General features: G+C 42.9%; 1 protein-coding gene and 1 pseudogene across 1 annotated transcript; one reads left to right on the plus strand and one right to left on the minus strand.

Moving 5' to 3' along the window:
• Window positions 1–2,266: 2,266 nt before the first annotated feature.
• Window positions 2,267–2,793, minus strand: LOC147624934 (uncharacterized; annotated as a pseudogene).
• A 9,934-nt stretch (window positions 2,794–12,727) lies between these two features.
• Window positions 12,728–14,153, plus strand: LOC147624935 (geranylgeranyl pyrophosphate synthase 7, chloroplastic-like). Its single transcript, XM_086818888.1, has one exon. The coding sequence runs from the start codon at window positions 12,780–12,782 to the stop codon at window positions 13,959–13,961; it is 1,182 nt and encodes a 393-aa protein (XP_086675014.1). The 5' UTR covers window positions 12,728–12,779; the 3' UTR covers window positions 13,962–14,153.
• Window positions 14,154–14,882: the final 729 nt, after the last annotated feature.

A 14,882-nucleotide genomic window follows, 5' to 3' on the forward strand; every position in this document is an offset into this window, starting at 1 on the left:
ATTTTGGTTCCTGTAACATGTTATCCTCAGACATGATTATCCATGATCATTGTTGTGATCATATTAACTACTTGTGCTCCTAACTTGATTTCCTATTGCTATCCCAGGTACTGATGTCATTAAGACATTAAGTCATGTTAGTGCTCCAACTGGAGAGCCAAGCCGCGGCGACAAAGGTGTACATACTGAAGAGGAGTTGGACCCAGATATGGAAGAGACCCTCCAATTTGTTTGCAGGAGAGCTGTGGAAGACGAAGAAAAGGCAGGTGGAGGATGGGCCTCTTCGGGACCCCAAGAAAAGTACTAACCCAATTTTCCCCAAAGCCTGAGCATGCAAGAAGCTTTAGCTTCTTGCAACTTTGTAGCTTTTTGCTCATGCAAGCCGCATTATTTTGCGGCAATATAATATATAAGTCCTTTGTCTCAGTGTCTGTGCATGTCCTGACCATCTTAATTGTTGTGCATGTAGTTAAAATTCAAGTTGTTGGCTCGAAAACCCTACCACTCCACTGATGAGGTACAGCACATTGAGCACTGTCCTCCACGCTATCAGTTTCAATGCTTCAATGACTCTCGAGACATGACAGTCGTTGTTGACTTTAACAAGGTTCTTTTGTGCGTGCACGATAAGCGCAGGATAGAGATTCTCCCAAATGTCTCAACGCTGTACTTTTCCAAAGTCAGTGATGAGGATGAGAATATCACCTATTACGTACGGCAGGATGCAGAGGTGTTCTTACTTGCGTTGAGTCAGGTTGTAGAGGTATTTGTGTGGACCTCCCACAGAGGCAGGGAATTGGAGACAGCCATGGATAAGTGCCTGTCTCAAGTCAAGAAATGCATGAGTGGATGGCTGTCGCAAACTGCTTGCCATGTTTGCACTTGGCGCTTTGATATTCCTCCTAGGCCAATGTTCTTGAAAAACCTGGATACCTTCTGGCATATTTTCCCGAAATTCAATAAGACAAATACACTTGTGCTAGATGACTCATTGTATAAAATGTACTCTAATGATCATGCATGCTATGTGATCCTTCCTGAAGTGGAGAAGCAGACTGAGGGGCAGTGGGAAAATTTTCTGAAACATGATGTGGCTGACTTTGTGTTGCAGTGGGCAGAAAGTGCTGACAGAGCAAAAACTGTCAGAGAGTGCCCTTTTGATGTCAGGGATGATGCCTTGCAATGGTTGAATTGGAGAATCGTGCGGAACAATGTTGAGGAAATGAAAGAAATTAAAGCCCCCAACCTGGATCCTAAAGAAAGAAAGTATAAGCGTCCAAAGAGTAAAACAACAAATTAGAAGTGCTTGCAGGCATTTTTTCCATTGTACAGAGGGCTGCTTGTAGCCCCTTCACTGCCATGACACCATGCCCTTACTGTGTAGCTTAATGTGCTCTGACACCGTGCCTTTGTTGTGTGGCTAACTTCCAACACTCCTTGACATATATACAAACAAAAATGGTTTTGACCTTGGAACGATTTTGTGTCGATCTGGTGTCATTTTCTTTAGTTTATACTGTGGTTGCATTTTGTGGACTCTTAAGAAAGTGATGGTTTGAAAGTGCTTATCTAGGTACTGAAGTGCTTGTCAAGTGGTTTAAAAGTGCTGGTCAAGTGGTTTGAAAGTGCTTGTCAAGTGGTTTGAAAGTGCTTGTCTAGGTATTGAAGTGCTTGTCAAGTGGTTTGAAAGTGCTTGTCTAGATACTAAAAGTGCTTGTCCAGGTAGTGAAGTGCTTGACAAGAATTTCTCAAGTGGTTTGAAAGTGCTTGTCTAGATACTAAAAGTGCTTGTCCAGGTACTGAAGTGCTTGACAAGAATTTCTCAAGTGGTCTGAAAGTACTAAACATGTGCTTGTCTAGGTACTAGAAAGTGCTGGCTAACTGCTGGTGGATCTGAAAGTGTTTGTCAAGGTGCTTAAAGCGCTTTTGTTAAGTTGTCTAGAATACTTGTCTAGGTACTAAAAGTACCTGACAGGTGCTTACCATGTGGCCTCCAAGTGCTTGTCAAGTGCTTGTGTAGGAACTTCAATTGTTTGGGAAGTGCTGGTCAAGTGGTCTGAAAGTGCTTGTCTAGGTACTTAAAGTGCTTTTCAAGTAATCTGAAAGTGCTTGTGTAGATCCTAGAAGTGCTTGTGTAGGTACTAGAAGTGCTTATCAAGTGGTCTTAAAGTGCTTGTCTACTACTGAAAGTGCTGTCAAAGAGTTGAACGTGCGAAATAGTGCTTCTTTTTAGGAGGACGCATTGTGCTAGCTTGAAAGTTAGAACTTACAAGTTCTCCTCTGGGGGCATGCTATTATAGATTTGTTCAAATACATCATTTGAGAATTCATATACATTAGGCTCACCTTCTACCGAGCACATCGGAAACCTGATGCATCGTAGCAGGTGGGAGTAGATAAAAGCAGGGGGCTTGTCATCCAAAAGAACGTAGGTGTCATCTTGGCCATTTACCTTGTCGTAGAAGAGTCCCTCAACGACAAATGAGTTCTTTTGAATACGGTTATGCCATTCATCCCTTTCAGATTTGATGGTCAAGCGCTTGGTTTTAGTGCACTTCAAGATGTAGAAGTCTGCACACCTGGCTCTTCTACATTCACTGCTGCGAAGTTCTGGCCAACCATCAAGGCATCACTTAGGTCGTCATGGTGGCCAGCATACATGGGGGCTCCTGGTAACTCATCATCGCTGGATGCTTCTCCATCGTTTTGAACATTGACAGTCGGTTGTATTCGCAAGTACTGCCACCTCTCAACGTGGTCCTTGTTTACACATCTCCTCCATTGGTCTTTCATGCACGCATGGCAAAAGCAGGACAATGGTCTGCACTGTAGCCCGTGCATATCTGATTGACTATAGCCGTTGACACAGTGGAAGGGTCGAGACCCTTTGATCCGCATGCAATCCCACTCTCTATCTCTGTCTACATCACCGAGCTTGACCTCCTAGAATCTACGATCGACTTTCTTCCCTGTCACTCAATGGACATTCTTTCCTGAGGGTTGCATTGAGGAATGCCACCACACTTGAAGCGTTATGTAACACCCATCCGTCAGATTTCAGCTGCTCCTATGTGAGAGCTCTTTTGAGCACCGCACCAGTCCCATCATGCTCGCCCTTCCCATGGCCGGATGCGAAGAAACTGTGCATCATCTCAATACCTGTCATATTGAAGTATTGGGCTACAAAATAGAAAGGGCGCCTTGCTTTGAATTGGGAATCACCGCCATCAGACCACACCCAGTGTCGCTTGACACTACATCCTTGAGCTTTCAGCCACTCATTGTGCAAAATAAAGCAGTGCTGCACAAACAAAGTGTCGTGGATTTTGTCTCATCAGAGATGTAGAAGTGGGTTGTCTTCCGAATGGTACCAAGCACATCACGCAGGTACGAAATGTGGACCAAGATTGTCACCTGAGTTGAATACCAATGCATTGACTGAATTTCATTCTGCACCTTGAAGGCTTAATTCTCTGCAAAATCCACTACCGACACCACTACATCATCTGGAAATTTATCCAAACACTCTTTGAATTGTTCAGCTTGCCATCTGTACTTATAATTGTGTTTGATGAAGTTTCTCAATTTGCTTTGAAGCAAGGAAGTGAAAGTCCTCGAGCTGACTTGGCGAACAACAAGATCTTTCCGAGTTTTTGCTTGACCGTTCTCATCCACTTCCTGTGTAGGAACGTCGTCAAAAAGCTTGACAGTCATCATAGAGATGTCATCGCTTTTTTCATGTGGACACAAGGAGATCTGTTTAATGCCACAATGTTTGCATGTACCCAAAAGACATTGTCTACGGTGATAAGCACAATCAATGGTTTTTGGGCACAATACAGACTCCCACAGGTCTGTTAAGCTTGGAAATGTGGCATTGGAGGCCGCGCACTGCGCTGTTCCATCATGGCATTGGAGGCCGCGCACTGCGCTGTTCCATCATGAGAACTGCAAACAAGGCACCTGCAAACTGCATGGCCGGCCATGTAGCCCATATCTTCCCTAGCACATCTGATTAAGAGCTTCCTTGAAGTAGACAAGCTGCACATGGTATTCATAGCACAACAAGTGTTGCGGTCCTTCAACTTGCGTACGAAGGTTGGCTTTAGACCCTCAAAACATATGAGGGAGATCCTTATGTTAGGATGAGCCACTTGGAACCGCATATAGAAGTCCCTCTGTGACCAAAGAAGACAAATTTAGACACACTATAAATCATTCTAAAGCAACCTATAGCATTGGTAAGCATTATGACGCACTTTCAATCAGTGTAAAGCTATGACACTCATTGGGTAAAGCTCTTAGATGCACTTAGTAGCACTTTTTGCACTGGCAGCACTAGTAAATGGTTGTAAAGCACTATAAAGCACTCTCAGGCACCTGCAAGCACTTAGAAACCTGAGGATCCATTTAGATGAACTTGGAATAACATGGAATTTCTTGGAAGCACTAGGAAACACTTAGAAGAAATTGGAAACACTAGCAAACACTTAGAAGCAAGTAAAGCATGTGGAAACACTTGGAAGCACTGGGAAGCACTTAGAAGCACTTAGAAGCACATGGAAGCACTTAGAGGCACATGGAATCACTAGCAAGCACTTAGAAGCACTTAGAACCACTAGCAAACACTTGGAACCACTAGCAAGCACTTAGAAGCACATGGAAGCACTTAGAAGCACTAGCAAGCACTAGCAAGCACTAGAAGCACTTGGAAGCACTTGGAAGCACTTGCAAGCACTTAGAAGCACTAGCAAGCACTTAGCAAGCATTTAGAAGCCCTAGCAAGCACTTGGAAGCACTTACAAGCACTTACAAGCACTTGGAAGCAGTTAGAAGCTCCTAGCAACAAGCACTTACAAGCACTTGGAAGCAGTTAGAAGCCTTAGCAAGCACTTACAAGCACTTACAAGCACTTGAAAGCAGTTAGAAGCTCCTGTTATCACTTAGTTAGAAGCTCCTGTTATCACTTCTGAAGCTCTGTTAAGCCATTACGAGCATAAGCACTTGGAAGCATTTGGAAGAACTCTCTGGCACACCTAGCAGCTTTTTGAAGCACTATTAAGCACTCAGAAGTAACAAAAGGCACTTAGAAGCACACAGAAGCATTTGGAAGAACTCTCTGGCACACCTGGCAGCTTTTTTGAAGCACTATTAAGCACTCAGAAGCAACAAAAGGCACTTAGAAGCACACAGAAACATTTAGATGCACTTGGAAGCACTTACAAGCACTTGGAAGCAATTAGAAGCTCCTGTTATCACTTCTTAAGCTCTGTTAATCCATTACGAGCTTAAGCACTTGGAAGCATTTGGAAGAGCTCTCAGGCACCTGGCAGCTTTTTGAAGCACTATTAAGCACTCAGAAGCAACAAAAGGCACTTAGAAGCACACAGAAACATTTAGATGGAAGCACTTACAAGCACTTGGAAAGCAGTTAGAAGCTCCTGTTATCACTTCTGAAGCTCTGTTAAGCCATTACGAGCATAAGCACTTGGAAGCATTTGGAAGAACTCTTAGGCACCTGGCAGCTTTTTGAAGTACTATTAAGCACTCAGAAGCAACAAAAGGCACTTAGAAGCACACAGAAACGTTTAGATGCACTTGGAATGACATAAAATTACTTGGAACCACTATGAACCACTTAGAAGCACTTGTGATCACTTGAAGAAGCATGTCAAGCACTATAAAGCATGGTTAAGCAATATAGTGCACTATCGGGCACTCAGAAGTGGTCTGAAAATGCTCAGAAGCACTAAGATGCACTCATGACTTGGAATTTCTTGGAATCACCATGAAGCACTCAGAAGCATCTGAAATCAATTGTAAAGCTTCGTAAAGCACTATAGTGCATGGTTAAGCATTGTAATGCACTGTGAGGCACTTGCAAACATTTGGAAGCATGGTAAAGCACTCTAATGCCCTATCATACAAAATTTTAGTACTGTCAAGCACTCTAAACCACTGACATTTAGAAATCAGTATCGTATAGAAGAGCATATCCGGATACACTATCAATCATATGCGAGCAACTGTGTAGCTCTTACAACACACTCTCAACATAGTGATATACCTGAGGCAAATCGAGTAGATGCACTGGATGCAGCACATGCGCACTCTTGCCTATCCTCTTTCGAACAACATCTTTCTTGTTTGGGGAGATGCGAGTTTCCACCGACCAAAATTGAAACACGATTTCCCTGATTTCACTGGTGATGGTGCTTGCCTATGCAATTGACGGTGACAAGGATCCAAGGGAAGTGACCCTTCCTCCGCTTCATGTTGCAGCCGAAAATTGGCCGCCGCCAATGACGATGAACTCCTAAAGCCTTGGCAACTTCTCTACCACTCATTTGATTGTCAACACCAGATGCGCCATTGAGGCATGCCATGACAGTAGCCCGCTTTAAAAACAACTCGTTATTTGAATGGGGTGTCTTCACCTCAGATAATGTATGACAAATGTTAGAGAAAATGAGTCTCTCAACTGTCTCTGACGTGTGCTGCAACACTGAGAACGTTGGATGACGGAGGAGCTGTTGTAAAATCTTTGTTCGAAGGCCCTCGGAAAGCCCGTTTGTTTGTTTGCGCCAGCACTGAGAAACTGCTCTGCAGATTTTCTTTGCCTCTCGCTCATCAATGTCACCATCCTCGCGCGTATGTGCCATCCTCTTCTCAATGCTTCTTTGTTCCCTTTTCTTTGCAATCCAGTATTTTCGAAGACCTGGCAGAAGTTCTCTCGGGATGTGTTGTGTGATAGACAATGGGGGAAGATATACAGAGCCTGTATTGCCATTCTGTACACTATGAGACTCCATGTGGAGCCAGTTATGAGGGAGCTAGGAGGCTGAGGTTATTGCAAAGAAGACCATTAAAGCAGTTATGAGGGAGCTAGGAGGCTGAGGTTATTGCAAAGAAGACCATTAAAAGCACAATTGTAGTCTTCATGGAGAGAGAGAGAGAGAGAGGGAGATAGTACACTTGAATACAGCTTGCGCTCAGGCGGGAAGAGAGGCCCTTTTGTGTAGGTGGGAAGCAGAGGCTTTGCTATGGCAGAGAGAGAGAGAGGCGGAGAGTGAGAGAGAGTGAGAGAGAGAGAGAGCGATTTTTTGTAGGACGAGTGCAGACTGAGTGGAGGAGAGAGAATATTCAGAAGCGTTTAATGGGCATGCCATTCCCTTAATGAATGCTCAGTTGCATTTTCAAGCCTGCTTCTATTTCAAATTTAAGCCTCTTTCTCCTCCCAAAGGGGTGGCTAAAAGGAGTGTCCAAGACACTCCTTTTTGGTACCACCTATACATGCTTTCACCCAAAAGGAAGTTAAATGCAATGTTCACAAGCCTAAGCATTTGCATTCATTAGCTCTCATCCATCATCGCCTTCTTCAGGCTTAGGTGCAACATATGCAACTATAGCAGTTGCATGTCTGTATTGACAATGCCAATTTTCTACAGAGCTCACTAGTGTCTTGACGAGTTTAGCGCAGTGTGGTGGTAGAGAGTGTGGTGGTAGAGAGCAGTGTAGCCGATTGTTCTACAACTGAGCTATAAACTCATCAAGAGTAGCCTAGCATCATCATAGCCATTGAAGAGAAGGCCAACGTTTCACAAAGAGGTAAGAGGAACTGGCCGCCACCAGCACGAAGGAGGATAAATGAAAAAGAAAAAGTTGTTTATTAAACCTAGGGGGGTATTCACATTACCCACCGTGGTCCACATACCTTATTTCTCTACCCTTTCACATCCTCAAATTTTAACCCTCCCACCTACCTTGGCTTTTCCACACCTTTTTTCCCATTTACTCTTACTTCAACTTGTCTATTTCATGGGGGGCATTGTGTATACATTGGGTAGATTTAGTGCATTATTAAGGTGTTCACACGATTGCATTTTTTTTTCGGGGTGATCACGTGCTTGGTGATTGTTGATTCTTTTGGCCTTATTCACATGCGACATGCATGCCTTGAGGTTGTTCACGTGCCTTGAGTGTGTTAGTTGGTGTTTACACGCTTATGTCTCTTTTGGGATGCTCACATGCGATGTGCATTTTGTGCATTGTTATTATTGATTCATATACACACTTTGGCATCGCTAGCATTTTCTCACACTATTTGTGCTTTTATAGCCTTGATCATAGGCGTTAGCACATTGTGGGCTTGTGTCACACATTTGGGGATTTTGTGAGTTTGTGTACACACCTTAGGCCTTATTGGTGGTTGTTCACATGCACCTCACACTTTGGGCATTTTGGATTTTCGTATATGGTGTTGAGGTGCAACATTGTATGTATGCCATGTAGGCAAGCTATTTGCATATCATGTTATCAGATGTTTAGTTCGAATGAGTGATATGTACATGTCTACTTTCTTACATCCCTTTGTATGGGATCAAACGAGGAGCTATGGTGTCTACTTGGATTTCATTGGCCAATTTGGGACCCTTTGCACATACCAATGCTTTTTGGGAGGAATGGTGCACATGCAAGTATGATTTTGATCCATATCATTCTACAAAGGATGGTGATGATGTTCGTGATGTGACTCTAGATGTTTATATGGGTGATGATGATCATTCATGGGGAGCATTCATAGAGCATTATCATACCATGTTTCTATTTTTCTCACTTTCATCGCTATCACATTGGTGTTCGCATGAGCCTCGTAGCTTCTACGACTCACCCTCCACATTGACTAGCCACCGTCGCATTGGTTCTCATTTACCTGGACCAATTCATTCATTGTATTATGATGGGGATGATGAGGAGATGATGTTGTATTACACAGATACACATGATGATATTGCTGTATCGCACACACATGCACATGATCATAGTGATATACGTGCACATGATGCCATTGACACATATGCACATGATGATGTTGCTGTATCGCACACACATGCACATGATCATAGTGATATACGTGCACATGATGCCATTGACACATATGCACATGATGATGATGTATGTGATAGGGATGTGTGTGAGTCAAATCATGTGGGCATAATCTCGATGATAGAGATGGCAGCGAGCATATCGAGCATCAACACTTCTATGCCTATCGTCTTTTCTACATATCATGTGGACACTCTAGTTTCTCATGGTGACATTCTAGGATATTGTGCATTTGATTAGTGATGCATCGATTAGCACACTTGGGATGAGTGTATCCATTAGCACATTTGAGATTAGTGCTACTTTGCATACGAGTGATAGAGACACCTATGAGTAGATGACTCGATTTCCTAGTGTTAGATGCGTCAAGCTATTCTTCTAGGATTTCTATTTGTGGAGATATTGTTGATACGGCCACTAGTATTCTTCTAGGATTTCTATTTGTGGAGATATTGTTGATACGGCCACTAGTATTCATAGCCACTACTCCTAGTATTCATAGCATTCCCGGTAGTGTTCATGTGGATAGAGTTCATATATTTGATCAATCAGAGATAGTGCATGAGAGTAGTGCTGATTTTATTGAGGTGAGACATAGGAGAGACAAGATTGTGCATATGGATCTAGAGAGCTTTGTATTTGATTTGGACATTTTCTTAGATCCAGTGATTAGAGAGGTTAACCTATCTTGGGATATAGGTTACATATGGACACCATTGATGGACACAAACCATGCTTATGATGATGACTCTAGAGATTGTGAGGATGACATGGTCAATGATTTAGTGGGTGATGCCACTTGCATCTCATGTGTGGATACACTATCAGTATTCAATGATGATGATGCTTATGGTAATCCTATTGATCATGGTTTTGCTTTGGAGGACCACATGTATGCAGAGGGTTTCACACATGAGGGTATGTTGCATATTTTGGATTGTGTCTATACACGTATTAATGTAGTGGGCCATGCCTCAAATGATTTGATTTATGCTATAGTGGATGGCGGCATTGGTTCACATGAGTTCCTGCATGATGCTGGCTTTGAGATGTGTTTCTTTGGCTTCCATGCTTGGCTACACGACCCTAGATTCTTTGGAGCCGGGACATTCATCTTCGGGTGCATCATATGCCACTTGGGATGTATGGTAGATGATTACATGGCACACCTTTTATATGCACTTGTGACATTTCTTGGTCTTGATCTACAGGGACCATTTAACATTCCGACAAGGAGTTTTGCTTCCATTTGGCAGATACCTTGGATGTGAGTTCCATGTTTTGGTTGCGAGAATGGGCTTATGAGCTTTGCCTCGGACTTGAGCTTCCCTTTTGACCCGGGAGCTATTGTCACATTCGATTCAAGGGTCCGTGTTGCACAATACATTTATCCATTTGACCCAGGAGGACTCATACCTAGCTTTGTCACCGACATTGGATTTTTACATTTTCCATTTGATCTAGGTGGTTTGAGAGCCATTGCTTTGGAGTCTACACGGCTTGGATTTACATTTCATCCAGGCAGTTGCGGTTGTATAGATTACCTCATCTTCAAAGTGACATTCATATCTTTTCCATTTGATCCTAGAGGATACTTGACTAGCCTCATAATTGACGGGAGTCTTATATATTTTTTCATTTGACCCCGGGGGTCATGAGATTCATGTATTCATATTGCTTCTCTATGATGACGACACTTGGTCATGTATTGGGCTTTTTGTATATAGCCTTTGTACTTGTTTTATGCACGACCACCCTTCAATTTTGACCATGAAATCATTGTAGGAGTGGATGGTTAGATTTGGTATGCACATGCACATGGGGGATGGGGCCTACGCACTTGGGCTTAGGGTTATTTACATGTGTACTTTTGGGGGCCTTGGGCTATATTAGGCATATGGCTCATGGATATTTGACCCCTTTTTACCCTTTATGATATAAACATCTATGTCTTCTTGGAGCTCATGCCCAAACTTCCATGGAACTTTACCCGTACTTCCATGTAAACGACGTCTCATGTCTCTCAACTCCATGTCAACACGAGCCTCTCTCTTTTCTCCCTTCTTTCAAATGTTATAATTAATTGTAATAAGTTTAAAAATTATACCTTATATAAGAAAAGATTGTAACCCACAACTCACATGCGCACACGGTTAGTCATAATTTAAATTTTATGTATTCACGTTTAAAAGTAATAAGTGTATCAATGCAATAATTTTGTTCTAAGCATAAAATGTTGACCTTTTTAAGAATATATCATAAGGCACAACATGTGTGAATCATGCATGCATATAAGGCACAACATGTGTGAATCATGCATGCATGGGGCTAGTTATATATATATATATATATATATATTTAAAGAAAAATAAACAAGAAACATATATGCACCTCTTTCAAAAAAGAAAAGAGAAGAGGATATAATTTCAAATTTTTGTAATCGAGTTTATGTTATGATTAAGTAGCTTAACTTTTGTTGATGACTAATATCTTGTCTTGAATCAATTCATTAGATTTGTAGAGAGTGGATATAGTAAGAGGAATGCTTCTCTTTTTATTCATTATTGCATGGCATGTTTTTAGCCTTGAGGGAAGAATGGTTTGAAAAGATTTTATGAAAGAGAGCTACATACTTTCATGTTCTTTCCATACCCTTGTGTGATCTCAAGAGCTTTCATGTGGCCTACAACCTTTTTTTCACAATTGTAAGTGCTTATGAAAGCTTCCGTGGATTTGAACAATATCTAATTATGAGGCAAAATTGCATACTTTGACATTCAAATCTAAGGTACAGTGTGTTTCATTTTCTGTTTGACTTTTTGTAAAGAATCCTGCAAAGAAACTCATGCAAAATTGAATTCTCAAAAAGATTTTATTTTTTCAAAAGGAGTTAACTGGTGTTCTTATTTTTTCTTACACATCACTTTTCAAGATTACTTTTTATAATGTAACTCATTAACATTAATTATCATATGTGAAATGATTAAAGTGGGCATGATGTACTAGTGGTTAAGTAGAGCACATAAAGGAGGAGTGCACAAACAATTGGGAGTATAGGGCTTCCTAGCACTTGTGGGCACCTGGACACAAGTGGTGGTGTTGTGGGTGCATGTGCACTTTGGCAAGTAGCCATCTTGGTCGAGATGCAACCGTATAGAAAAGGAAACAAAGAACATAGGAATGCCAACTAGAGATGCATGCAAAGGTAGGAAATCTTGCAAAGTTGGGTGGCTAGTAGGGCATATAATTGGACATTGTTATGTTTTCACAAGCGTTCCACCTTAAAACTCAAAACATTGCTAGTACAACACCACAACACCTTGCTAGGAGATGTCATGTTTCCTTTCCAAACCGCATGTTTCCTCGACACTAAGTAACACTGGATTATTACCGCCGCCCCCCCCCCCCGCCCCCCCCTTGGGAGTGCCCACCTGTCCAATCACAAATGGGAGAACCATCACTATATACATTATATGAGAGGGCATAATGGAAGGGTATAAAGAGGCCAAAAGGGGGCGAATTTTCCAAGGCTTTGTTTGAAAAGAAAAAAACAGTGCTTGGAATTTCAGCTTGGCTTGAAATTAATGGCTGAGACTTTGAAAATTTGTTATTTTCTAAAACGGTGACCGTGGAATTTTTCATCATTTTAGTTTTCTTTTTTCTAATGTTTTCGACGAATTTTGGGGGCGATAGAAAGACAAGATTCTATTCAAAAAAAATTTTGTCGCAGCATGTCTATGCGAAATGCCTCGCACTCTTCCTTCACATTCCATGGCCGCCTACATCTATATCTATATACATATATATATTAAAAAAGCACCCACTGGCCTTTGCAGGACAGAGAGACCACAAATCCTGCTTCTAATCACCAAGCGCATTGATATATAACAGCAATGGCCTCTCTTTGCAAACATGGTGAGCTAGCTATGGTAGTGCCTCCTTCACCTCAAAGATATGGCCATGGAGAGGGCATGCCATATAAAATTTCATCATTTCCTTTTGTGGGCAGAAGCTCACCAGCTCTGCTTGCATTCTGTAGACGCCAGCAAATGAGAGCTTCTATATTTCATCACGCTTCTTCCTCTTGCAAGAGAGTGGGTCTCTCTGTGAAGGCGAGCCAGATGGACGCTATTCAAGTAGCAACCAAATTAGGGTTTGACTTTGAGGCTTACATGAGGTCCAAGGCTGAAGCAGTGAACTCTGCATTGGACCTTGCTGTGCCATTGAGGTACCCTGAGAGAATCCATGAAGCCATGAGATACTCTCTGCTCGCAGGCGGTAAGAGGGTGAGGCCAGCGCTCTGCATTGCAGCTTGTGAGCTTCTTGGCGGCACTCAGGAGGCGGCCATGCCTGCTGCATGTGCAATGGAGATGATCCACACTATGTCCCTCATCCATGATGACCTTCCCTGCATGGATAATGATGATTTGAGGAGGGGCAAGCCAACAAACCATGTCATATATGGTGAGGATACAGCAGTATTAGCAGGGGATGCACTTCTAACCCTAGCTTTTGAGCACATAGCAAGGGCAGCATCATCACCGACACCGTCATTACAGTCATCATCATCATCATCAGTCTCTCCTCAGCAATTGCTTTCTGTGATTGCTGAATTGGGCAAGGCAGTGGGCTCAGAGGGCCTTGTTGCAGGCCAGATTGTGGACATATTAAGTGAAGGGGACCCATCTGTGGGCTTGGAAACCCTTGAATACATACACGTGCATAAGACTGCAGTGCTGCTAGAGTGTTCTGTGGTGGCTGGGGCCATTTTGGCAGGGGGGTCACACGAGGATGTGGAGAAGGTACGGCAGTATGCTCGCTGTGTGGGGCTTCTCTTCCAAGTGGTGGATGACATACTCGATGTTACCCAGTCCTCGCAAGAGCTTGGCAAAACAGCAGGCAAGGACCTCTTGGCTCAAAAGGCCACTTACCCTAAGCTCCTTGGCTTGGAGAAAGCCAGACAGTTTGCTGATGAGCTTGTTACCAAATCAAAATCTTACCTCTCCTCTTTTGATCCCATCAAGGCTGCCCCTTTGATTGGCCTAGCTGACTACATAGCTTGTCGAAAGAATTAATCGCTCTATAATTAATCCACACCGAACCCCCCACGTGTGTGCCCTATCCCTCTAGCATGTGACCCATCTCTTTTTTTATTTGTCTTAACTACCTCCACGTAATGTCACAATGTTAACACGATCATCATCATCATCGTTACTTAAGTTCTCACATTTTTTTTCACACTATTTCAAACAATATCAAAAAACCATTCAACTAAAATTGAAAAGAAGGTAATGGAGCTTCGATTCCAAAAGGAGGGAAAGGAGATGCTGGGCTAAAGTGAGGATCCACTATGTTCTGTCATAAATTTTTTTTACATAGTATTGAGGATAATAAGCATACTAGAATGATATCAACTCCTATATGTATACATTAGTTTAAGATGAATCATGAGGACCTATACTATATGTTAAACACACTTGTAGCTTATAAAAGAGAAACATCTTTTTTTTTTCCGGAAAAAAGATCCTTCTATTAGTTAATGAGAGAACGCCATAAGGCTACAAAGCTCACCTCGCAAGGAGGGATAAAAACACAGTGAACTCCTGAGCTCCACCCCCGTGGTGGCTGGCCGCTCTCTGGGGGGGGGGGGGGGGGGCTACCTAGTAGTACATGTGGGAGGTGAGAAAAGCCAAACTGGAGGCCTGTAGTGCCAAGTGACATCCTCGCCCCTCGCGGTGAGGAAAGGGCCAGGCTGCCAAGTGCGGAGGAAAGCCTTGCGACGCCCTCTCATGCGATCCGAGTCGCCCTTCCCCCAGTGTCCTCTCAAGGTGTGAATGATGTCCACCCAGAGGGCCTGTATGACCTCCGTCGGTGGAGTCGCCTGGCGGTCAATGGCCTCCCTGCATCGGGCTCTCCAAATGTGCCAAGCCGTTCTCATGCTGCTGATCAACTCCCATCTGTGCCCGACCCCCTCCTGAGGGGCTGCCGAAGAGAAG

Source organism: Cibotium barometz, chromosome 24 (genome assembly GCF_041138505.1).
Source record: "Cibotium barometz isolate CiBa-2024 chromosome 24, ASM4113850v1, whole genome shotgun sequence".
Taxonomy (NCBI): domain Eukaryota; kingdom Viridiplantae; phylum Streptophyta; class Polypodiopsida; order Cyatheales; family Cibotiaceae; genus Cibotium; species Cibotium barometz.

Excerpts from the sequence above, each read along its gene's own strand:
- LOC147624935 (XM_086818888.1), top strand. The coding sequence starts at position 12,780 with ATGGCCTCTCTTTGCAAACATGGTGAGCTAGCTATGGTAGTGCCTCCT.